The sequence below is a fragment of the Meles meles genome, chromosome 16 (assembly GCF_922984935.1).
Source record: "Meles meles chromosome 16, mMelMel3.1 paternal haplotype, whole genome shotgun sequence".
Taxonomy (NCBI): domain Eukaryota; kingdom Metazoa; phylum Chordata; class Mammalia; order Carnivora; family Mustelidae; genus Meles; species Meles meles.
In genome coordinates this window covers 82,186,176-82,211,262 of record NC_060081.1, presented here as the reverse complement: position 1 = coordinate 82,211,262, position 25,087 = coordinate 82,186,176, and the positions used below count along the sequence as shown (strand labels likewise).

Genomic DNA, 25,087 nt, shown 5'->3' with positions numbered 1-25,087 from the left:
CCGAAAACCAGACCGGCGCCAGGATCCCCCAGTCGTACGCAGGGACTACAGGCGCCCACCCCCGGCTCGGCTCGTCCCCAGCCCCGGGGAGGACGAGGGAAACTTTACCCCGGCGCCGGCCGAGCGCAACCTCCGCGCCCCCTCCCGGCTGGTGGTCTGCCCCCCGCCCGACCCGCCCATCCTCCCCTCAAGTCCTCGCCCGCTTTCCCCTCCTCCCCTCGTCCCCGCCTCCCCCTCTCCCTCCTCCGTCTCCTCCTCGCCGGCTGGAGGCGGGCAGGTCCGGGCGGGGCCGCGCCGTGGAGCCCACAGCCCCGAGCTCCCGGCCGGGTCGCCACCGCCGCGCCCCGCGGGAGGAGCGGCGGAACCAGGCCCAGTGGACGGAGCGGCCGGCGCGGCGCGGGGGCATGAAGTTGGGCGCGCGCAGGCCTGGGAGCGGGGGCGCGGCGGAGCCGGGAGCCGCCCGCGTCTAGAGCCCGCTCGGTGCGCCATGGAGCTCGGGGGCCCCGGGGCGCCGCCGCCGCTGCTGCCGCCGCTGCTGCTGCTGCTGCTGGGGGCCGGCTTCCTACCCCGTAAGTTTCGGGGCGCTAGACGGGCCCCCTTTCGTCCAGTTCAGGGAGGATTTGGACCTCCGGAGCCAGAGGAGGGGAGGCTCCTGGCTGCGGTCCCGAGCCGCGGGTGCGCGCAGCGGGGCAGCCGCGGAGGCTCCCCCACCCCAGACGCAAAGACTGTCCTGTGGTGCGGACTGAGCGGGGCAAGGAAGGAGTTAACTCGCCTGCGAATGCGGGAGAGGGGTTTGGGAAGGGGTGGGGGTGGGGGGCTGCCGTTTTGGGAGCTGGACCCAGAAGCTCCAACTTGGGCAGAGAGAGGCGGGGCCCACCTATCTCCGTCTTTATCCTTCGGCCAAATTTCTGCAGACACCCCCGAGCCTGCTCCTGGTTTGGGGGAGCAGAGGGGTGACTTCCGCCCTTGGCCGCGCCCCATCCACACCTTTTCTGCTCCCCCAGACTCACTAGGACAGGAGAAGTCTTAACCCCCTCGACACCACCCCCCCCCAGCCACCGAGCTGTTCATAGGCTGGGGAGGGAATTTCAGCCCCTGGCCTCCCCGGAGGGGACTGGGCTAACCCTTCCAGGTTCCAGCGGCCAGGAAGAATAAGGTGGGGGGGGGTTTCCGGACTCAGAGTGAAGGTCCCAGGGAGGGGAGGTGTAAGACTGACCCCAGGGTGTTGTGAATTGTCTCTTAACATTCGGTCTAGGACACAGAGGCAAGCAGGACTGAGCTGCGTGCAGGCAGCGGGTCCCTTGTTCCCGTCCCCAAATCCCCTTATGATACAGTGAGCCCAGGGCAGGGGCCTACGGGAGACCCACAGACTGTGTGACGGGGCTGGGCTGGATCGGAGCGGCCCCTCCTCAGGAAGCAGAGCGTGTGTTTGGCAGGGGGTCACCCCGACTCATGGAAGGCCGTCTGTCCAGGGCCCCAGGGCGCTGGAGTCAGCAGGGTCTGGTGAGAACTCAGGGTGCCGGCCGCCGCGGGGAGCCAGCTGTCCTGCTGTCCTGCTGTCCCGGGAGTTCTGCGGGTTACCCTCACCTTGTGCGTGGAGGCGAGGTTTCCCGAGCTCAGCGGGTGTTGGAGACCGCAGCCAGCTCTTACCCTTCGTTTTTGTTTGGCCTTCAGTGCCAGCTGCCTGAGGGGTCTGGGAAGGCTTCCCTGAGAAAGCTACACTTCGACCCAGAGGGTAGGAGAGACGCTGAGGCCAGGAGTGGGGCCGGATGTGCAAGTGTCCTGGGGTGGCTGGAACGGGAGGAGACCAGGACCTGGTGGGAGGCCCGAGAGGGCAGCCTAGAGGACCGTGCCCTCCGCTCCTGAGCCGCACACCTTCCTGTCCCCGCAGCAAGCAGCCCGGTGGAGACGCGGGCCCACGCCGAGGAGCGGCTGCTGAAGACACTCTTCTCCGGCTACAACAAGTGGTCCCGGCCCGTGGCCAACATCTCGGACGTGGTTCTGGTCCACTTCGGGCTGTCCATTGCCCAGCTCATTGATGTGGTAGGTGCCCAGGGTGGGGAGCGGGCCCCATCCGAGGGCCGGCTGCAGAGCTGGGGGAGCCTGGGGCGGGGGGAGGCTGCCGTCGGCCTCCCGGAGCCCAGAGGACAGGGGGGCCGCCCCCGCGGGAAAACCCAGATGCCGGATTTTCACCAGGTCAGGGCTGTCTCCTTCAGGAGCAAAGAGCCGAAAACGCCTCTGTGGGGTCCCAAGACCCTTGGAGTCCCAGCTTTGGCCCGGCCAGGAGGGGCCTCGGGAGCTTGGTTCATGCCTGTGAGGAGGTCCTGGGCCTGCTGGGTGGGGGAGGGCCCAATTTGTCCACCCTAGGGTCCAGCCAGCCCTGGTAGCTGGGAAGGAGGTGGAATTCATCTGACTGTGGGGGGCTGGAGATCTCCCCAAATGCCCACCTCGCTCCCCTGCTAGGATCCCAGGCTTGAGTCTGCTTCAGGAGGGGGGGGAGCTGCGGGATGGGGCGTGGGGGCCCGGACGCCAGACGCTGCCGCACACAGCCCCTGCCCGTGACCCCTGGGTTTCCAACTGTGCCATGTGCTGTCACGTCCGAGGGGAAGCTGCGGAGGGCTTGGAGGTGGGAGGGACGTATGTGCACGGGGGCACCGGCCAGTCTCCTTTGTCCTCCGTCACCTTCAGGTGTCTCGGAACCGGGCCTTGGGTTGTTCCCCCAAGCGCTCCCAGTGCTCCTGGAGGCTTGCGAGCAGTGGTGGGCGCTGGCAGGCCTGGGGCCCACGGGGGGTGGGGGGCGGCGCTGTCCGGCCTTGCCGGGCTTCTCCGGTTGCTCACTGCCGCCCGTGCCTGTGCGACCCATTGGCCCAGGAGGCTGAGACTGGGAGCACGTAGGCCCTGGGGCCACGACGGACATGCCCAAGGCCCTGGGGCCACAGCGGGCAGGGGGAGCGAGGCTCCCAGGCTCGGCATTCTGCCCCGGACGCGCCTGCGCACGTGTGTGTGCGGACGAGCGCCCCTGCTGGTGTCCTGGGCAGTGGTCGGAGAAGGAGCTGCGCACGCCCGGTCCATGCTCTGCCCTGCCCTCTGCGGGGCTCAGTGTTTCTGCAGGCCAGGCCGGGCGCCGTGTTCCCATGTGCGAGCTCACACAGGCAGGGGAGCCCGAGGCATCCTGGGGCTCTCTGGGCCCTGCCCCTCACAGCTCATTCTGAGCCTGGGGAGGCAGGGGTGGGGTTGGAGGGGGCAGGGAAAGGCTGTGGCCCGCAGGGGTATGGTGGGCAGGCAGCACGCGGCGGGACTGGGGCGCGGAGGTCACTGCGTGTCCAGCACCAGCCGCAGGGCCAGCTCAGGTCATGTTGACTCCTTGGCATCCTTTGGGGGTCGGCCTGCCCTCAGTGGCCCGGGGGAGAGCAGGACCAAGGGCAGTGCCTGGCGGCGAGAGGCCTGGTCCCCCTCCCTGAACTAGCCGACGGGCAGCTTGTCTCCTGGGGGAGGCAGGAGGGGAGGTGCCCAGGCCTGTGCCTTTGGGGCAGGAGACGCCTCCCTGACCCAGTGTTGGCACAGGGTCCCCCTCTGCTTGAGGACCCGTGGATGTCTTTGGCTTCAGTGGGTTTTCCCCATGGCCTGTGTGTTCCTGGTCCTGGGTGGCTGAGGGGAAAGGTTAGGCCACGTCGGGGTCAGACGCTGTCCCCAGCCCTGTGTAGCTCACCTCTCCTCAGGGGCAGAGCCCCGCCTGTCCGGACCCCACGGGCAGTCTGCGCTCTGAGGGAGCCTTCCCATCGGTGGCTCAGGGCCCCTCCCCAAACCTTAGGCAAAGCATGCGCCGAAGCGTGCCTCCTCTCAAGATGGGGCGGGGGGGCTGGGCTGTGGCCGTGGCTCCCAGAGGCTGGTGGGATGTGAGGACGCTGGGTCTTCCTGTCCCCACAGACCCGTGTCCCCGCCTGGAATGTGACGCCCTTCTCCAGAAGGTCCAGCACGTCCTGCCGGCTGACTGCCCAGGGGACCTCTCTGTCTGGGTTCCCAGGGGAAATGTCAGCCGGCCCGTCCTCGTGGGCCAGTAGGGAAGAAAGGGCGTGGGGGTGTGGGGATAGTGGCTGGCAAGGGCTTCACAGGCTGCACGGTCCAGCCTCCTCACCGGGACAGGCGAGCACACGGTGACCTTGGGATGGAACCAGCCAGGTCGTCTGCTCCCACCTCCCCTGTCCATCTCAAGGTGCCGGGACCCTGGTCCTAAAGGAGCAGTCAGCCCCCAGCCTAGGGAGGGAGTGGGACCTTGTGCACACCTGCGCGAGCCTGCGGACGGGCTGCTGTGACCAGCCGGGAGGGTCGATGCAGGCTGGCGGGGGACCCGGGAGGAGGTTCTCCCCCAGCAGCCTGGGAGCCCTCGGACAGCCCACACGCCTGACGGGAGCTGGGGGCGGGCCAGGCGCTGGCCACCTGCCAAGTCAGACCAGCTCTGTCCCCAAGCTCCTTCGGGAGAGGTTCAGGGCCCACGTCCCCATCTAATATCCTCGGGCTGACCACCCTGGCCTTGGTTGCCTCCGGGGATGAGGTCCTCACTCCCCCCGGAGGTTACCTGCTCCCCGTGTCCCTCTCAGGCCTGTCTTTTTGGGCAAGGAAACTCAGGGCCAAGAGAGAGCGAGGGAGAGATGCACGCACACGTTCAAACCCAAGTTTGTCCCCCAGGAGGTCACAGCTGTCCTTCTCCTTTGTGTCCTAGGATGAGAAGAACCAGATGATGACAACCAACGTGTGGGTGAAGCAGGTGAGTGAGAGGGGAGCCCACCACCCCTTGGTCCTGCCCTGCTCCGTGCCATCCTGCCCTCGCTCACCGGCTGTGGCTTCCTCCTCCGTCCCTGGCCCAGGAATGGCATGACTATAAGCTGCGTTGGGACCCCGCGGACTACGAGAACGTCACCTCCATCCGCATTCCCTCTGAGCTCATCTGGCGGCCGGACATTGTCCTCTACAACAAGTGAGCCCCGGGGAGGTCAGCGGGCAGGGGCGGCAGGCACCTGCGTCCAGGTGCGAGTGACCCGGGGCGTCGGGACGTGAGCGGAGGTAGGGCCTGTGTGTGCCTGTCCTCGGGAGCCGGTGCCGAAGCCTCTGGGAGGCAGAGGAGGGAACGGAGGCAGGGGTGGAGGGTCTAGGGGGTGAGTGAAGCAGGGACATGGGCCCCGGGTGCAGCGTGGGCCCATCCCCACTTGGACCAGCCAGCCCCGGGCAGGCATCAGTCCCGCTCCCCACAGGGGCAAGGGGACCTCGGGCTTGGAGCGGCTCTTCGTGTTTTCGGGATCAGCCCCTGACTGGGCAGGTGGTCCTTCCTGCCCCGGGGGCACGAAGCCCCCAGACCCCTCGCCGCACTCCTGCCCTGTTCCTGCCCCGTTCCTGCTCGCTGCCCTTGGCCCTTTCGTGCGTCTTCTCCTGGGCTCGCAGCCCAGCCCCGGTGCCGTCACAGTCCCGAGCCAGCAGCCCCAGGAGCTGGACGCCGCCCCGAATCTTCTCGTGGACGCTGTCACCGTGCCGGAAGCCAGCGTGACAGAGATCAGGGTCCCAGTTGTCATTTGCCGGGATCCGTGCTGGGGGCTCCTGAGCCGGGGGCAGCCTGACGTCCTCCCGTGTCCCCACGTCACTGCCGGGTCCCAGCTGGGCGGCGGGTTCCGGGTCTCGGGCTCAGCCGTGCCGCAGCTTCCGCAGTGTTTACAGATGAAGTGAAGGGAAGCACTTAGCTCCCCGCGGACCCCTGCCCTCCCCACCGCCAGGCCCCGATGGGCTCTGGTACAAAGCCCCTTCCAGGGCCCCCGGGCGCTGGGCCTGACCTGTAAAACGCTGTTATTTGATCGAGGACGATTGGGTTCCTCTTCCGCTTAATTGATTCCAGTAATGGCAGCGGGAAGAGCTCGACGGTGTTCGGGGATGCACTGGGGGGTCGGCTCCGCCAGCGGGAACCCACGCTGCTGCTCTTCCCGGGGGGCAGGGCCCCCGCTGTCCCCGGCCAGCCCTGACCGAGCTCCAGGTTCCCTGGCCTCCCCGGCCTTCCTGGGGTCCGCACCCGGCTCCCCATGACCCACCGAGCTCGTCTCCGGGGCTGTTTGATTCAGAGAACGTGGTGTCAGCTTCCTGGGACCCAGGGGAGCGTTGGTGTTGGGGGGCAGCTCTGTCCTCCCTGGGCAGGCTGGTGCCGGCAGAGAGGCACTCTGGGGGATGCTGTGCAGAGCTCCCGGGACTGCGGCCTGGGCGGTTGGGGTCGTTGCCTCACAGCGATCTTCCAGATCCTGCGGAGGGGAGGACGACCCCCGGCCTCTCCATGGGGCTGTGGGCGGCAGAGAGGCTCTTTCAGGATGGGGCGGGGGTGACTGAAGCTGGCCAGGCCGGCGTGCCCTGGAGCGGGCAGGCGGTCAGCCTGGGCTGCTGGGTGAGGGCGGAGACGGGGGGCAGCTTTTCTGATAGTTTTGGGGAGCCCCCTGCCGGGAGGCTGTGTTGTCCATGTGGGGGCTTCTCCGTGGTGGCCTCTGGAGCGGAGGCCTCTCCCCCACATGGATGGGGGTCATGGGGCTGCTTTGCTGGGGCCGCAGCTCCACGCGGCAAGGCCCGAGTGCGCTCACCGTCTGACTGTCGGGTCCCAACGTCTGTCCGGCCTGTGGCTTCCTCGAGGCGGGACATGGGGCGGGATGTGGGGCGAGGTCGAGGCCGGGTAGGGGAGGAGGGGGGGACCCCGCTCAGCTGCTTCTGAGAGTCTCTGCCTCCTCGAGACCTGGGCCGTGGAAGTGAGTCTGCCCACGGGGACCCCATCCGCCCGCAGGTCCAGACCCTATGTCCCGAGGGGGACATCCTCCTGGGAGGGGCTCCAGGATCTGAGCCCGATCTGCGCCAGGCAAGGACACAGCAGCCCCCAGGCTGGGGGCACAGGGTGGGGTTGTGCCCAGCCACGGGGGGCCACGGGCTGTGCTCCCGGAGAAAACTTGGATCCTGTTCGTGAGCATCAAAACCTGGAGGTCTGGTGCACATTCCCAGCCCTGGGGCTGCTTTCTGTGAACTTCTGGAACATTCCCCGCACTTCCTGGGGGATCAGGACCACCGGGCTCCTGCCGCTGACCAGAGCCTCAAACCTGCCTGCACAGTGTTTCTGAGCCGTGTTTGCACGTGTGCTTGGTGCCTCTGGGGACGGGGCTCTGGGCTGTAGAGCGCGGTCGCTGAGGGAAGACAGCCCGCGCCACCCACACCGGAGAGAGCCGCGGTCCCCCGCTAGAGTCTAGGCCTTGGGTCCCACGTGCGGACCCCTTGCCACTCTCCTGGTGGATGCGTCTGTGGGTCTCCGCCTGCTGCTGACCTAGACGTCAGCCCTGAAGGGTGCCTGGAGATTGTAGGACCGGACTGGCACCACCTGAGACCGTCGTGGGCCTCGGAGCTGGATGTCTGGGGGCTTTAGGCCCTGCTGGGTGTGGGCAGGCACGAAGGCCATGCTCTGAGCCCGTGGCGGGGCACCCGACTCAGCCCAGGGCCGGCGGACTCAGCTGCTGGGTCAGCACGTTGTGCAGTGACCCTGTCCACAGGGTCACGGTAGCATGGCCCACGGGTGCTGTCCCTGGAGCTCCGTGCAGCCGTGGGGAGGATGGGGCCGGCCACTGCCGCCCTCCGTCTGTAGAGTGGACAGCCCAGCCTGGGGGCGGGGGGGGACTGAGGCCCGGAGAGCAGTATGCACGCAGCTCAGGCTGCACCTGCTGGGGACCTGGCATCCAGAGCTTTCCATCAGTGTCCAGAGCACTGACTCCAGGCCCACTGAGGGCTCAGGGTGGGGGCTGCTAGCCAGTGTCCCCGGGCTGCCTCACTCCACCCCGCGTGTGTACATCCTCGTGGAGATATCAGGGCGGACGTTGCTGTCTGGAGGTCCTTTCAGGACCAGGTCCTCCTCGTCCTTTCACGCGCCCGGCCACGGACAGGTGCCAACGCTCTTGAGGCTAAGGGCAAGGCTGGAGGACGGATGGCCAGGGGTGGGCCCTGTCCCCTCCTGCTTAGGCGGTCTGGGGTCCTCACCTGGGCAGGAGGGGGGATTCGTGCCTGTGAGTCGTGGGGATAGCGGAGGGAAAGCACTAACGTGCTCAGTGGTATTGGCACACCCGGTTCTTGGCAGGACACAGTGGCTGGGCAGGCCCTCACCCCAAGTTTGACGTGTCCCTCAGGGTCACCTGCAGAGGACTCGGCTCGGTCCCAGGAGGCCGTGGTGTGGTGTCTGGCAGCCCGTGTCACACCCGTGCCCTTGTCCCTAGGGTGAGGACAGCCAGGTGCGCAGCGATGGGCCCCGTGGAGGCCGCTTGGCCCTCAATTTGCCCCCGTGCGGATCCGTGCGGGGTACGGGTGGGAGCTGGGACCGTCCGTCCCCTCCGCCCTCTGCCGTGGGCCCAGGGGCAGGAGAACGTGGGCCTCTGTTCCTCAGGGTCAGGCCCCACTCGCCTTCACACCACGGACAGGAGTTCTCTGACCTTGGGCCCCTGCAGGGACATGGTCCCCTCCGGCGGCCCGCTCCCTCCCAGCGCGGACGGCGCACAGCTGCAGGACCGAGACGGACCTGGTGCCCCTCCCCCTGGTGCTGGCAGGTGCAGGACCCCAATCCTTGCCGTACCCGCTGGGTGACGGCCGTCGTCACCAAGAAGCGTGCGTGTCGGGCCTGGCGTGGCCCGCTTGGAGGTCCTCCCGGCCACGCGTCCCCCAGGGCAGGCAGATGAGTGACGTGCCCAGTGCCCGGCCGGGCCGCCCGCCCCTCTCTGCTCACCCGTGAAGCCAGACGTGCCTGAGCACCGGGCTGCGGTTCCGGTGGGTCTCACGCCCCTCTCTCCCCGCACAGTGCAGACGGGGACTTCGCGGTCACCCACCTGACCAAGGCCCACCTCTTCCACGACGGGCGGGTCCAGTGGACGCCCCCCGCCATCTACAAGAGCTCCTGCAGCATCGACGTCACCTTCTTCCCGTTCGACCAGCAGAACTGCACCATGAAGTTCGGCTCCTGGACGTACGACAAGGCCAAGATCGACCTGGTGCGCATGCACAGCCGCGTGGACCAGCGGGACCTGTGGGAGAGCGGCGAGTGGGTCATCGTGGACGCGGTGGGCACCTACAACACGCGCAAGTACGAGTGCTGCGCGGAGGTGTACTCCGACATCACCTACGCCTTCGTCATCCGCCGCCTGCCGCTCTTCTACACCGTCAACCTCATCGCGCCCTGCCTGCTCATCTCCTGCCTCACCGTGCTCGTCTTCTACCTGCCGTCCGACTGCGGCGAGAAGATCACGCTCTGCATCTCCGTGCTGCTCTCGCTCACCGTCTTCCTGCTGCTCATCACCGAGATCATCCCGTCCACCTCGCTGGTCATCCCGCTCATCGGCGAGTACCTGCTGTTCACCATGATCTTCGTCACGCTGTCCATCGTCATCACCGTCTTCGTGCTCAACGTGCACCACCGCTCCCCGCGCACGCACACCATGCCCGCCTGGGTGCGCCGGGTCTTCCTGGACGTGGTGCCCCGCCTGCTGCTCATGAAGCGGCCGCCCGTCGTCAAGGACAACTGCAGGCGGCTCATCGAGTCCATGCACAAGGTGGCCAGCACCCCCGGCTTCTGGCCCGAGCCCGAGGGGGAGCCCGGCGTCGTGGGTGGAGAGCGGAGCCGGGGGCCCTCACGCTCCACATCCTTCCGCAGTTCCCGGGACGAGCCGGCCAAGCCCCAGCCGGCCTGCGTGTCGCCCTCAGACCGGGTCCCTGCCCTGCAGCCCTCGGAGGCTGACCCCGGGAGCCCCTGTCCCTCGCCTGACTCCTGCCGCCCACCCGCCAGCACCCGGGCCCCGGGGCTCACCGAAGCCCGGTCCCTGAGTTTCCAGCACGTGTCCAGCGCGGCTGAAAGGGTGGAGGGCGGCATTCGGTGCCGGTCTTGGAGCATCCAGGGCTGTGCTCCCCAAGACGAGGCTGCCTCCCCGGCCGGGGGCCCCAGGACCAGCCCCCCCGCCTTCCCGAAGGCCAGCGCCGCCGAGCTCCCGCCCCCAGACCAGCCCTCTCCATGCAGGTGCAGGCGCGGGAAGGAGCCGTCCCCAAATGCTGTGCGCAAAGCCTGTGGTACCCGAGCGCCGGCCCGGCACCTGCCCCTGTCTCCGGCCCTGACGCGGGCGGTGGAGGGCGTCCAGTACATTGCTGACCACCTGAAGGCTGAGGACACGGACTTCTCGGTGAGTCTCTGCCTGCGGCTGGGCACGCTCTGGCCGCTCCCCTTCCCTCCCTGGAGGATGAGGTGGCGGCTAAAAATCCAAAACTCAGGCCCCAGACCTGGGTCGCTGAGCTCTGCGGGCACGCTTCCCATCCCACCCCCGTGCTCTCTGCGCGAGCGCCTGGTTCTGGCAGGTGCCCGAGTGGCGGGCGAGAGCATACCGCAGGGGTGTCCTCTGTGTCGTCCGGACGCGGGAGCCCACAGGCGGCAGGGAGGCCTTGCCCGGGAGGTCTGGGGAGGCCCAGGAGTGGGGCCAGGAGTGGGGCCAGGAGTGGGCCTCTGGGGGGAGGGTTGGGGGGTTGGGGGGGTGCTGGGCCCCGGTGCAGGAGTGGAAGGTAGTGAGCCGGACTGAAAGGAAGCCTGATGGGGAGGGGAGGGTCGGGGTTTGGGGCGCAGCCCTGCATCTGTCAAGCAGGGAGAAGGAGCAGGAGTGGGGGGTGTCCGGGCAGTAATGCCTGCCCAGCCGCAGGGACCTGGGGACTCGGGAGCCGGTCCTCCTATGGGGGCTTCTCAGTCACCAGCAGGGATCAAAGGAGCCCGGACAGTGTCCCCAATCTCCCTGCTGAGTGTCAGTCCCAAAGGTTGAGACAAGGAGCTCCTGTTCTTCCCGGTTCCTGGAGGAAGGTCGCCAGACAGTGGGCCCGGGGACTGCCTGCCACTAAGGGAACGTCGTCCTTCCTTCTGCTGATGTTTGCCAATCACGGGGTTGCGGTGGGGATGGGGGCCCCAAGGGCCAGGACTCCCAGTGCAGACTTGGCGGACGCTCAGATCCCCATGGAGCCAGGTGGGAGGGAAGGGTGTCTACCAGGGCCCAGGCTGACGGGGACTCTCAGGTCAGGGCACGGGCGGAAGTGGGGGCAGGGGCTGTCTGCCCTCCTCAGTCTGCGGGGCCGTCCCTTGCTGGCAGCCTGGGCCTGGCAGCTGTCCTGTGGCATTGACCTTCCCTTTTGCCAACTGTGTCCTGCCCAGTGATGCCCACTGCTGCTGCTGATGTGGACATGGCTCCTCCTTGTCCCTGCCTACACCTTGGGTCATGGCCTCTGATTACGTGGGGGACACGTCTGGCCCCAGGACCACTGGGCCTGTGGCTGAGTGAGCCCTGGACAGGAAGGGGGCCATGGGCCCGTGCAACACACCCCTGAGAGTAGGACCCCCTGTGGATTCTCAGGCCGGGAAGCATTCTGGAGGTTTCCGGAAGCTTCTGCCTGGGACACCCTGCTCCTGGGACCCCATTTTGCCGCAGCAGACGGGTCCCTGACTCGACGTGTAGGTCTGAGCCCCGCTGAGGAGGGACAAACGCCCTTAGGAGCGTGCCGAGTCCTGACGGGCTCCGGCGGCCACGCACTTGTCCGGCGGGGGCCCAGCCCAGTGTGGCGTGACGGACCGCTGCGACCTGGTTTTGGCTTCGGAGTGACGCCAGGCTCTGGGGGGCCCAGCTGCTGTGACGAGGGTGGACCTTGGATGCTCTGGGCGGCTTTGTCCGCGAGGCCTTTCATCCTCAGGATGGGGGACGCGCCCAGGGGGATCAAAGACAAAGCAGGGAAAGAGGCCGCGGGCCAGTGCTCAGCCTTCCTGGAACGGAGGGTCCTGGAGATACTTTTTATTTATAAGTGACCTTGTTTGCTCCCCGGTTTCAGTTTGGTTTAAAACCGTTTAAAACCATCAGGGTGCCTCTGAGTCCTTGGGAAATCAGAGCGGAGAATGGCAGCGGAAAGGCCTCTGTACCCTTGACACCCCCACACGGGCGCGTTGGGCTTGCCCCCGCCTCGGCCGTCCTGTCTCGGTGCCCGGCTGGCCGGAGCCTGGGGGCCACACCCTTTCCTGTCCCTCAGACAGGGATGGGCTGTGCACCCAGGACGAGCTGGTGGCCACAGCCTCCACCCGAGCCCGTGCCCTGGGGGCGGCAGAGGAGTGGGGCCGGGAGACGGGACGGCAGCGCGGCTGGCCTGGGCTGGGAGCTGGGACAGGTCACTGGGGCTGCCCCCTGCCGCCCTGTCCCGCAGGGTCCCCCTCTGCATGTGGATGGACCCACTGCCTTTCTTTGAGCGAGTGACCACAGGGGACACGGGCCCGCCCGCCCTCTGGCCTCGGGGTGCAGCCCCGCCTACAGCCGGGACCTCTCCCGCACCCCGCTGACGGCCTGTGCCCGGGTCTGTGGCTGCCTCGAGGGGCTTCAGGGACAGAGCTAGGAGACCCCGCTGACCCAGGGCAGCAGCTGGCCTGTGAGATCCGGCCCTGGGGTGGGGTGGGCAGGAGCAGAGGGCTGCGGGGCCTCAGCCGTCGCTGCCTGGTGCCATCCGCTGTGACGTCCTCTCCACGTTGGTCCTGGCCCCGAATAGCCTAGGGGTGGCCGCCCCGTCCGGGCCCTCGGTCCTCGCCTACATGAGGCTGTGCTCAATGGCCCGTGTCCCCCCGCTTAGCGAAGCGAGAGCGGACGTCCCTGGGAAGCAACCCAGACCTCTGTGTCCCCACAGGCCCTCTCCGGCTCCCCGTCCCTGGCACTGGGGGTCCTTGCAAGCCTCTCGCGGTAGCTTTGCTGCCGACCGCCCCCCCCCCCCCCCCCTGCCTTAGAGGGTGTTGCCCTGGAGCGGCACTCAGAGGTCGCGTGTCTGAGCTCCTCCTGCCGGGGACCTTGGGGCAGGTGGTCACCTCGCATGGTGGCCTTGGTGTCGAGGGGGGGACGCGAAGAAGCTGCCCCAGGAAGCTTCAGGTTCTGGAAGGTGTTCGTGGCCTGGAGGCCCGAGGGCAGTGGGCCAGGCGTGAGCGCGCGTGTCTGTGTTTGCAGGTGAAGGAGGACTGGAAGTACGTGGCCATGGTCATCGACCGCATCTTCCTCTGGGTGTTCGTCATCGTCTGCTTGCTGGGCACCGCGGGCCTCTTCCTGCCACCCTGGCTGGCCGGCATGATCTAGCAGGGAGGGCCCTGGGACCTGCGGGATGCCTGCCACACCCCTGGGCCTCTCGCCGGGGCCTGTGCCTGGCCATCTGAGGGACTCCTGCGTTCTCCTGCCATTTGCCACATTGTCCCCGTTCTCTGTCACTGCAAGTTGGCCGTGGGAAGGGCCACCTCTGTGGGAGCTGGTGCCGGCAGGGTCGTCCTGGGACGTCCGGGGGGCTGCCAGGCCAGAAAGGACAGAGGGTGAATGCCTATTCTCGTCTGGAGGGCGGGGTCGCCGCCCGCGTCTTATTAAAGTTGATCTGGAGCATGGTGACACGTCGGCTTCCTGCCAGGACACGCGTCTGACCACTCGGGAGGAGGCCTGGGGGTCCCACTGTCCCAGGGCCATGACCTCCGGCCCCGCCCAGCCCCGCATGGCCCTCGTCCCTGTGGGATCGTGGAGGCACCCTCCGGCCGGCTGCAGACTCGCTCAGCGCTCACTTGCCAGGGTGGGCCCAAGCGGGGATTTTCTCGTCCGTTTTCTTCTGGGTGAATTCATGTTGTGCAAGGCTTGTGGCTGAGGGCTTGAGGATGGTGTCGGGCTGGACCTGCTCAAAGCGGAGCCCACAGACAGGTGGCCCACCTCCCCAGAGCCCTTGACTTCAGGGGTGCCGCGGGGCAGGTAGGAGCTGCCCGGGTCAGGAGAGGGGAGTGCAGAGTGAGCAGGCACCTGATGGGCCTTGCCGCTGCCTGGCCCGATTGCTGGTCCCCGTCGGCAGCGACGCTGGGGTGGACGAGAGTCAGGGCAGCAGGGTGCCCTCCCCCTCCCCTGGAGCCCCCGTCTGTGACAAAGGACCCCGACCGGGGCCTGGCCGGTCCCCGTGCTCAGGAGTGGGATGCAGAGACCCAGGGTCTAAGTCCAGGCTTTGGGGCCCAGTGGGCCTGCTGTGACCTGCAGCTGCGTCTGGGGGCAGCTGTCGCTGCGTGGCGGGCGGGACACAGATAAGGATGCGAGCGCCCAGTCTTTCCGTAGCAGGTCCAGCCGTGCCGTGGTTGCGGGGAGACCCCTGGTGCTGGCCCAGCGCGGATGCTCTTTTCTGGGTCGGGAGAGAACACCGAGCGGCTGGTGCCAAGGCTCTCTCCGGTCCCGTTCTTGTTTCTTGTTATTGTGCTTCAAGACTGAGAACACCACGTCCGAAGACCCACGCAGGAACACTCAGTGCCGTGCTCCCCTCACGCCAGGCGAGCCACGGTCACGGCCTCGGATTTGCCTCCAGGACTGTGTTCCCACCGAGGCAACGCTTGCACGTGACCAGGTCCGCGGGGCTGACGACACAAGACACGGAGGCCCCAGGACCCCGGTGCGCACACGGACGCCACGGTCCCCGGGGAGCCCGCCCGGCCCGGTCTGGTGATCGGGGGGAGCCCTGTGGCGTGTCCTCCTGCCGCTCTCCCTGCTGGGGTGGCATCGCCAAGACCCATTGTGGTCTTCGTCTGCCTGTGAACTGGCAACGGTAGCTGCCGAGGGCGTTCTCCGACCGCGCCGACGGCTTCTGGGTCCCTTGCCCATGACCTTTGCTCCCCGTCCCCGGGGTCTGGCTCGGCGGCCATGAGGACCGCCTGGTCTTTGTGTGGGACGAGCTCTCGTTTCCTGTTGCGTTAGCCTGGATTCTGTGGTCGCTATCTTGGGATATTAGGACATCTTGGGGGGCTTACGGGCCTGGCGAGGAGCGGCCCCCAGAGCTAGGGAGGCCCCAGGGTGGGGGGTGGGCGTTTCCCTGGAGCCAGGCATGGGCCTCCCCTCCCGCTCGCAGCCCCGCCCCACCCCTGCATGCTCTGTTCTCCTCTTCCCGGGGCCACCAGTCCTGCCTCACACGCCCAGAGCCAGGCCCCAGCCATCTGCCCTGCCCTGCCCCAGAGGCCCCGGCAAGGCCATGATCTGGACCTTCCCCTCCCCCTGCCCTGTGGCCCTCGGGGGGCACGGCGTGGGAATGAAGTCACAGGTCCTCCTTTCAGTGGCACTGGCCTCTCCGTGGCCTCGCTGGGCCACCTGTGCGAATGGAGATGGGCACAGAGCACTGTTCGGGCTTCTCCGTCACGGGAGTCGGCTGGCGCCCAGGTTCCCAAAGTCACCGCGCACCTCGGCTCCCCGCCACCAGTGGAGGCAGTTCCGGCGTTCCCCACCCTCGACACCCAGCCCGGCGGGCCCCAAAGTGGAAACGGCTTCCCACCCGAGCCCCCACGGGACAAGCTCATGATCCCGGTGTGCGTTCCCCTGGCGGTAACCGTTTACCCTGACCGTGGCCCCGGGACCCCATCCTTCCTAGTCCCCAGACTCCCTTTCAGGCTGAGCAAAAATGCCGCAGCAGACGGCACTGCGTGCCCCCGACTGTGGGGCTCAGCCGGGGTCCAGCCGATGACGGCGGGGGCCCATCCCCTGCCTCCTACAGGCGCATCCGGACGTCCGTCTGTCTGCCCGGCTCACCCATCAAGGGCACAGGCTGGCCGGCCTTCCCTCGCAGACCGGCTGTGCCGCACCCCGGGCCCCAGCGTGCAGCCATCTGCCCGTCTGGCCCGTCTCCGTGCTCCCTCCACGCGCGGCACGCAGCCCGCGCCACAGGCCCCGGTGGCTCTGCAGGGTCCGTGTGCGGGTCCCCCGCCTTCGCTTCTCCGTCCTCTGCGGCGGGGCCTCGGGGCCGTTTCCAGTGTGCGGCTGTTACGCGCAACTCTGCTGCGGACATCTCCTGCGTGTTTCGGGGTGTTTGTGTGTTTCTGTTAGGGCGAGTGCTCCGAGGTGGGACGTGCGCGCTCGCGTCCCTTTGCCCCTCCATGCCCAGGCTTCCCGCCGGTGCCGCCCGCGGGGCTCTTCCCGAACACACCTCACCGGCTGCGTGAACCGGCCGCCCCCAGCGCTCCCTTGGGATTCTGATTTAACCCCATTGCGGGCAGTTTGGTTTTTCCGTGACAAGCGCTTCTTTGGGACCCAGCGTGTGGTTGATCGTGGCCCGTGGTCCACGTATCCTAGACAGGGAGGTGTGGCTGGCCGTGGGGAATGTTCCAGAAGTGTCGGCCAGGTCGGTCAGCGGCGAGATCTGCCGGGCGCAGCGGAGCACTGGCTTCTGTCTGTTTCCCTCCCGACTCCCGAGCGGGTGTCGCTGAGAACCGCTGTGGGCTTGCCGGCGGCTGCCCTGCCGTCGCGCTGTCGTCCTCCTGAGGACCTCCCGGTGCCCCCTCGCCTCGCGCCCCGTCCGTCTGGGGCAGAGTCTGTGTGTCGCACGCCCGCCCCGACAACACAGCCCGACAGCTTCCTTCGGGGGTGCTTCTGCCTTTAACCGCTAACCTGGCTCGTGTCCCTGCTGACGCGCACGCCGTGCGGACAGTCAGTGCAGCGTTGTGGTCACCCCAGGACGCCCCCCTGCCGTGCCCCAGGACGCCCACCGTGACCGCCACTGCTACAGTTCTAGAACCTCGCGGAAACGGAAGCTCCTCCTTGGCGGGTGGATGGCCTCCCGGGCTCGGCGCGTGGCGGCCGCCCGTCCAGTTTGTGCCGTCCACAGTGTCCGCGGACACGCCGCCGCGTGTTTGCTCAGGGCTGCACGTCTGCGTCGTTCTGCTGTGCTGGGTGGGGCCACCTCGCACACTCAGTCTTCGGTCTTTGTGTGGACGCGGTTTCCTGTCTTTGGGGCAAATAGCTAGAATTTCGGGGCCGCAGGAGCTGAGAAACTTCCTGGCCGGGCGCCCTGCACCCCCGCAGCACCCCCTGTGACGCTTGGCCGCGGCCACACGGCTGCGAGCTGCTCGGGGAGCTCGCGCTTCCCGTCCGCTTCTCAGGCCCCGCGGCGCTGGGCTCCGCGCTGCGTCTCGCTCAGTCGACCGTGGATAGAGTCTCTCCTTACGTACCGCTTTCTTTCCATGAGCTACTGTTTCTTCCCATCTGTGACTGTATTTTTCATTTTCTTAGTGGTGTCTTGAAGAAAAGCTTTTAAGTCCGACGGAGGGCGATTTATTACTGTTCCCTGCGGCGGTTCTTGCTTTCGGAGCCTTTCTGAGAAATCCGCGCGTCCCGAGGCAGTATGCACTTCTGTGTCTCCTTCCGGAAAGCTGTGTCCTCGCTTCTGTGTTTCAGTTTATTGTTTTAAAGATTTTGTTTGCAAGAGAGAAAGAGAATGAGCACGAGAGAGTGAGCTCACCAGCAGGAGCGGCAGAGGGAGAAGCAGGCTCCTCGCTGGGCAGAGAGCCCCACGCGGGACTCGATCCCAGGACCCTGAGATCATGACCTGAGCCGAAGGCAGAGGCTTAACCCACTGAGCCACCCAGGTGCCCCTGGGCTTTGCCTTTCAACACAACTTGGAGTCGTCTTCTGATGAGTTAAACTCACCTCTATTTATTGTAATTTCTGCTACACGGATATGTTTGAGCTGTTTCTCTGGTTTCTCTGTTGACTTGTTCTATCCCGTCCCATAAAAGAAAACTTGACCTCGCTGACTAATCTCGAAGGTTATACGTTCTACTTTTTCCCTCCTGGTGGCTGCTCCCAACTTAAGACCAAGGTTCATATGTTTTAAGAGTTTAATTAATTAATATTCTGCCACCCACCGCCACATCAAGCAAGCGCTTTGGGTGTCTTCAGGAACCTGCCCTGCTACACAGCAGCCACCGTGGAAGGATCTAGAGTTGTAGTGACTTGTCCGCGTGGAGGGTTTCGTTATTCAGTCGGCAGCAAATCTCATGAGGCCTCCCAGTGACTGTGGGGTTTCCCGCGTACGGGATCTAACTTCTGGTTACTCTCCCTTTCCTGCCCCGCCCCGCTGGAATGCCGAAGAGAACCTCGTGTCCCCTTCTGAGACTCTGTGGACTCAGAGCATGTTTTTACCCACTGATGTCAGTGACAGTTCCACTGGATGTGAACTCTGAGTATTTTTTCTTCAGCGCTTCGGGTCATTACGCTCCGGTCTTCTGACGCTGACCTGACTTCTAAGGAGTATTTCCATTGTCTTTGTCGTGTTTTGCATTAAAGAATCTAAGGGTGTAGGGTTTTTTGTTTTTGTTAGAGAGGGGAGGGGAGGGGAGGGGAGGGGAGGGGAGGGGAGGGGAGGGTGTGGGGGGAGACTCTGCAGCAGGCTCCCTGCTGAGCGCAGAGCCCGAAGTGGGGCTCCATCTCGCGACCCCGAGAGCACGACCTGAGCTGAAACCGACTCAGGCGCGTAACCAGCTGAGCCCCCCAGACGCCCTCTAAGTGTGTATTTTAAAAGTCAATCCCATTTGGTTTTCGAGCCTTCACTGCGAGGTCTCAGATCTCCTCTAATTCTCTGGTTCTAAAACGACGTGATTTCCACGCCCCACAGTCCTCTTACCGCTCGTTTCGCCGCGGGTCCCCACCGTGCAACGCCGACACTCACATTCTCTCTTTTTCTTCCCCTCTGAGTCTGGGGGACGCCTCCCCGCGGATGGTGCTGCCCGGGTTCCCGGGGTGTCCGAGACCGCCCGGCCGCTGGCCTCTTACTTGTCTCGCGCCCTCGCACCGGGCTGCGCGCCGCCCCTGCTTTATGCCGCCAGTCCCGGCCCCGCGGCCCTCCCGGCCACGCTCTCCTCTCCGAAGGCGCCGGGACTCCTGGTGAACGGGGAGCGCGCGTGTGCGTGGCCGTCTGGAGGCCGCGCCGTCGCCCGGTCAGCCTCTCCGCTCCCTGATGCTTCGTCTCCGCGACCCGGCGGCCGTGCGGCAACGAGCGTGTCTGTGTCCGTGAGCGCCTGTGCGGGAAGGTGAGTGTGTGCCCGCGCGTGTGTGGAGGCTCTGGGTGCTACCGTGGCCTCACGTGGACACGTGCAGTCAGCCACGGGGGAGGGCGCGGACCGCTGTCCCCAGCCCACCGAGCTGGGTCGGAGGCGGCAGGCTGGGCCGCGGCAGGTCAGGGCGGGCAGGGCGGGGAGCCGGTGCCCTCTCCTGCCCCAGCTCTCAAGCTGAACGGCCGCCCCCTCCCCTGCCTCCCAGACCGAGCAGCCCAGGGCGTCTGCCCCCCTCCCCGACAGGGTCCCCCGGCCGAGCCTGGCCTGCCTTCACACCTGGGGACGCAGCCCCGTGACTTCTACTCACTGTGAGGTGGCGGCCCCCACACTTCTGTCCCCTTCTGTCCTCAGAACCTGCTCTCCCCCGCCCAGACCACTCACCCCGGGGCTCAGCCTCCGGCCAGCGGCCAGCCCCGATCTCCACCTGCCCTCATCACCTCCGTCTCAGGACCACAGAGGAGGTCCCTGAGGTCTCACCCGCAGACCGTGTGAGAAGCTCAGAAGTCCCAGAGGCCTCCGCCTAAGTCGGGGTCCAGACCCCACCCCACCGTGTTCCTGGCCCTAGGCTCCGCTTTCTCTGTCCTCCTGCCATGCCTGGGGGGTGCCGCAGTCCAGGCCTCCCACGCTGCCTCCCTGCTAGAGCCTTCTACCAGCGTCCACTTCCCTCGTGTCTCTGTCTCTGCTCAAATGTCCCCTCAGAAGCCTTTGCTGGCCTCCGCATCTAAAGGAGGCCTGCCCCGAGCTCTCCCTAGCACCGGGAACAGGCTGTGGCGGGTGTGGCCGCAGACCCTCGGCTGGGGAGGTCTCTCCGGGAGCGAACGTGGGACATGGCTGGGGTGGGGCACGGCCCCAGCTGCCCTGTCCAGGCTGCTGGGCGGGAGGGGGGGGCCTGACAAGGCCTGGGGCCAGCCGGTCAGGGTCCCCATGAGGCCTGAGCGCAGGGGAGGTGAGCCAGCCGCTCCGGAGTCAGAGAGGGCCTGCGAGGGAAGGGAGGAGCCCCCAAGACTGTACAAACCCCACACCTGGCTGGGCCCAGGAGGCCAATCGGCCAGGGCGAGGGGGGCTGGGCACCGCGTTTGAAGCATCCCCCACCCCCCTACGGCTCAGAGCGCAGCTGAGAAGCTGTCCTGGGGCACGAGTCACGACATAACAGGGACACGGTGGGGCAGGGGTCCTCAAGGCCATGGAAGGGTGGCACGACTCCCAGGGTGGGGAGTCCTGGCCTCGCCCCGGCAGGGATGGGCTTAGGGCCCCGGGGACATGCCTCCTTGGAGTGAGCAGCGGCCCTTGGCGAGCACGAGGCCGTTTATCTGAGTGCGGAGAACGGTACAAAGTAAAGGCTCCCCACCACCCCCCGTCGGCTCCCAGGTCCCTCCTGGACTTGCTGCTCCTGCCCCTTCCTCCTGCGCGCACAGCCGTTCTCGGCGCCGAGTCTGGGGAGGGGTGCAGGGTCACCGTGGGCAGCATGGGGGCCATCCTGGCAGGAGAGAAGGGGGACAGGTCTGAAGGAGGGGGCAGGCCGTGCACACCCAGCCCACCGGGCGCCGCAGACTCGAGCCCCCCGGGTCTCAGCGGGGCCAGCGGGGCCAGAGGTCTGCTTCTCACGGCACCGCTCATTCGTGCCCCCCGCCCGGGGCCCCTTACCCACTTGGGTCAGGTGCGCACTGCCAGGCACAGCTGCTCTCCACTCCTGACATGCTTGGCCCTGGCCGGGGCCTCCCTGGGCTCCCCTGTCCCACACCTGCCCTCGGGCTGCTGAGACCCAGGAACCCCCGCTCACACCCGATCGCAGCCAGCCGGTAGGTCCTGCTTCTCGGCACCTGCCCTCTGCCCGTGCTGCCCCCGGGACTCCCTCCTCCCGCAGGTGGGGGCCACCTGCTCCCCCTGGGGGTCCCGGAGGCTTGCTCCCTCCCCGCCCCGGGGTGCCCACGTGGCTGAGGTCTCTGGGTTCCCCTGAGCAGGAGCGGGCTGTGTTAACCTGAGAGGCGCAGGACGTAACGCTCTCCCTTCTTGGGGACCCTGTCCTGGCGGACGGGAAGACGGGCGCCTGAGCCCCACACAGACGCCAGCTCTTGGCTCCACCAAGGTCAACAGTGTGGTGGGGGCCAAGCGGGGGAGGCTCGGTGGGGGGTCCTCATGGCAGCCTGGGCCAGCCTTGTCGGGGGGGTGTCATCCCAGAGGCCGTGTCTGGAGAACCGTGACGGGCTGTGGTGGGAAGCGGCTTCCCACGAGTGAGGCCCTCTCCCCTAACCCGACGTGTAGCCGGAGCGGGGAGGCAGGACCCCTCCCTGCCGCTCCTTTCTCCCCACCCAGGCCCACGAGCTCTGTCTCCCCATCGGCCTCCATCCATCCTAGCACCTAAGCTGTGACCAGCGGTGCAGCCCCAGTCGACGGAGGGACATAGGACAAGATCATTATGCTGCACCCGAGCACGTGAGGAGGACAGAAGGGAGGGGACGGCAGGGTCCTCTTTGAGGATCCCAAGAAGTCCATTCCTGCCCCGAGCAAGCTCTGTGTGTGTTTGGGGGCCCCAGGAGGGTGAGGAACCAGGGCCCACAGGACCCCCGGCCCAGTCCAGGGGGAGGGGCTGCAGGGCACCTGACCCTCCCCACGGAGCCAGTACCTCTGTTCTCTGTTCTCTGTTCGCAGGCCGTCGTCTCCCACGTCTCCAGGGAGCTGGGCCTCACCGCGTGTGCTGGGGGGCCCGGGGGCCTCCAAGATGGGTCTGGGGGGCCTGGCGCTCTCACGGGGGAAGGAATGGAACTTCAGCTTGTGAGCTGGGGGTGGGGCAGAGGCCGTCCGCAGGGCGTGGAGCATAGGGCACCCCACGTGTCTCCCCGCACTCCACGGTGCCTGGTCCGGGGGAACGGCCACGCCAGGCCGGGCCTGCTGGTGACGAGGGGCCCAGGCTGGTGTGAGCACAGAGGCTGCACGGGAGGCCCGGGAGGCCCGGGGGTCCTCACGAGGAGGCTGCACCACTCACCCTGGACGGCAGCCTCACAGGCCTGGCCCAGCAGCCGGTAGACGGCAGCCAGGGACTGGGGCTCGCCCTGCAGGGAGAGCGGGTCCCGTGGCCCCGAGCCATGACCAGTGGCACGGGGGTCGGTGGCTCCCCCTACGCCCCAGGAAGTGCCCAGACCCCAGATGGAGCCCTCTCACCTTCTCTCCTCGCTCCCCTTTGTGTCCTGGTAGGCCCTTGAGCAGAGGAAAAGGAGAAAGTGACAGAGAAGTAAACCGACGGCAGAGGGGCCACGCCTGGAGCCCAGCCTGGCTCCCCTCTGGGCGGGGTGTCCCCTGACTCTGCTCCCAGTGGGAGGGGTCCCACCCGTCTGGGGGGAGGAAGACCAGGCAGGGCGCCGCACGGAGTCCCCCAGGGACAAAGGGCCTGCCCTTCGCGGGACGGAGGCCCAGAAGCCCGCGGGCCTGTGCAGAGCATGTCCCCGCCTGTGGGCCTGCTTTCCTCCCCCTCCCCAGCTGGAGCCCCCTCCCTGGCTTATAGGCCCCGTGTGGCCCCCCCAACCCTGGAGCCCAGAGCCCCCGTGTCGGGACCCCTCTGTGAGGTGGCTCCGGACGAGCCCCAGACCCGAGCGCTTTGCAGGCCTGGCTCTACGAGGCGGCCTGAGGCTTCTGCTCGCATCTGCTCTCTGCCCCCCAACTCCAGGGGCGGTGGTGGGTGGAACTTACCATGGGCCCTACGGCCCCCGGGGGTCCTCTCTCCCCACTGCTGCCCCTGGCCCCGGCCGTGCTCTGGAAGCCCTGCAGAGGTGCGGGGTTAGCTGTAGCCCCCCAAGAACGGGGCTGCTCCTCCCTCCCGCCCTGGGTCCCCATGGCCTGGGTCCCCGCAGCCTCGGACCCAAAGTGGGTCCCTTCACGCGTCCCAGCCTCATCCCCGCCGCGGAGTCGCACCTGCCCCGCCTCTCAGCCCTGATTCTTTCCTGAAACATCCCTCCACTCTATTCCGGCTGTCCTGACTCTGACCATCCCTGAAGGGCACGTGCAAGAAAGGCACCAGGCTGACCTGCCCTGCCTCTCGCCCCCTCTCCCCTGCCCCGCTCAGAGCAGCAGGGACCCCACCAGCTGGGGAGGGTGGCCGAGAAGGAGAAGGGGGCCCCGGTCGTGTCCTGCAGCCTGCCTAGGTAGGTTCCCACCAGGTGGGTCTCATGCAGGGGTGCCTGGGGCTGTCCGACGCGCCTGGGGAGGCGGGAAAGGCCCTCGCTCGGTGCTCGGCAGGCCCTGCGGACCGCTGCAGGGCTCCAGCCCGGGACGAGAAGCCTCCCGTCACCCCCTTCAGCTGGGGCCTGGTCTGTGTTCGGCCCCAAGCCGGGGCGGGGGGCGGTGGGGTGGGGGGTTGGGGTGGATCGTCGCAGGCCACGTGGTACCTACCCTGGGGCCCGGAGGTCCAGGCGGCCGGCTCCCCTCAAGGCCTTGCATTCCCTGAGGGCAAAGGAAGAGGCAAGCTGGGGTGGGAGGGGGCCTGGCAGCCCCACCCGCCGTCCCCGGACGCCCACGTGGTCGCAGACACAACCGGTCCCCGGGAAGGTGGCACCCCTGTGAGTCACTCTGAGAGCTGAGGCGGCCTCCCCACCCCGGGGCACCGCCCACAGCCCCCGCCCCCTGCAGGCCAGGCCACCCCCCCACGGCCTCCGGCCAAGACCCTCCCGTGGCAGGTTTCTCTCCCACCTTTGGTCCCTGGAGGCCGACCTTCCCGGGGGCGCCCTGCTGACCGGGATGGCCCTGGAAGGGAACGCAGATGGCTGGCCAGGCTGAGGCCAAGGTCTGAAGCTGGGGAGGAGGCCCGGTTCCCCAGACCCACACCCCAGCCCATGCCCTTCCCGCCCACGTGCCCCGAGTGGTCTGACGCCACTACCTTCGAGCCTGGGAGCCCATGGTCCCCTTTTTCTCCTTTCCCCCCCCGGCGGACCCTGGAGAGGGAAGAGACTCAGCAGGAAGTCTGCTCTGGAGGAAGGGGGAGGCAGCACCTACCGCAGGTCCCTGCGCGGTTCGGGCCTCGGTCCCTGGCGACCCCTGCTGACTGGCGGGACCCTCGGGTCCCATCTGTTTGGGTAGCAGATGCAGGCAGGGGAGGGGCTGAGGAACTGGGGGGACTCTAGCAGCCGCTCCCTCGATCCTGTCCCGACTGGCCCCCTGGCCCTCCGGCTGACTTTGGTACCCAGACCCAGGCTTGTGCAGAGACGTCCAGGTCCGCGCTGCCCATCCCAGGAGGGGTCCTGCGGCGACCCTCTCTACAGCCAGGAACGGACCGAGGCCACGGCTCCAGGTCCCAGAGCCTGGGAACCCGTCCTCCCTTCCTGACCCGGAGGGGTGCTAAGCCCAGGCCCCAGACTCGGGCCTGGCTGGAGCGTCTTCCCCAGTCTCCAAGGGACAGGGGGCACCCACTGTTTCCACGGCTTGACGTTGCGGGTGCCGTGAGAGGATGCTCTCAGGTAGCGATCGTGACCAAGCGTGGAAGCGAACCGACCGCCACCAAAAAAGCAGCCGCCGTTCTCGCGCGAGCATCAGTGAGAACGTCGCCAGCGAGACGCCACAGACAGCCCCATGCCGCATGGCGGGAAGGACCCCGTTCAAGCAAGGCAGCCCAGGATCGGGCGAGACACTAAGATCAGTCACCAAACTGGCAGTTCCAGGACGAGAGGTTGTGGGCTGTGTCCCCAGCAGCAAACCTGACTTAGGACCCACACTCGAGTTCCTATCTAGTAGACAAGAACGCGCAGAAGGGACGGCCACACCCCAAAGCCTCTGTGCCCACCCCCTGCGCTGGGTCCGCACCGCCGCGGGCGGGTCAACGTGGTCAAGACTCAGGCACGTGGTGACTTCCACAGAGCGTGAACGCCCCCAAGGGTTGGTAAGAAAAGCGACCCAGTGGAAAGGGTTCAAAGGACATTTGTCCGACAAGAAAGTTCCAGCAACTTCCAGAGGGAGCTGGAGCTGCTTTAGGAGAAAAGCCTGTTAAACCGGCAACAACAGGGTCCCCTAGTCAGAGCGCTCAAGGTCAGGGTCATTTCTGGGGCTGGGGTGGGGACCTGGCCCCTCCCTGGGGAGGGCACCTAGCTTCTAGCTGTGGGGCTTTCTCTGCATTCTCAGGAGAGGTAGGGTCCGGCCCCATGGGACTCCCCACTACTCACCCTGGGCCCTGGGAAGCCCCGCTCTCCTGGGGCT

At 67.1% G+C, this 25,087-nt stretch overlaps 1 protein-coding gene across 4 annotated transcripts; it reads left to right on the top strand.

The window, feature by feature from the left end:
• Window positions 1-290: 290 nt before the first annotated feature.
• On the top strand, window positions 291-13,457 carry CHRNA4 (cholinergic receptor nicotinic alpha 4 subunit). Of its 4 annotated transcripts, XM_045980158.1 has the most exons (6): window positions 291-569; window positions 1,892-2,043; window positions 4,721-4,765; window positions 4,866-4,975; window positions 8,843-10,211; window positions 13,035-13,457. In XM_045980158.1, exons 1-6 carry the CDS (start codon window positions 488-490, stop codon window positions 13,158-13,160), a joined length of 1,884 nt encoding a protein of 627 aa, XP_045836114.1. In that variant the 5' UTR covers window positions 291-487; the 3' UTR covers window positions 13,161-13,457. The 4 variants fall into 4 exon arrangements, with proteins under 4 accessions (XP_045836114.1, XP_045836116.1, XP_045836115.1 ...); XM_045980160.1 differs by lacking the exons at window positions 291-569; window positions 1,892-2,043; window positions 4,721-4,765 and having other exon boundaries at window positions 4,892-4,975; window positions 8,979-10,211; XM_045980159.1 differs by lacking the exons at window positions 291-569; window positions 1,892-2,043; window positions 4,721-4,765; window positions 4,866-4,975 and adding an exon at window positions 5,023-5,061.
• Window positions 13,458-25,087: the final 11,630 nt, after the last annotated feature.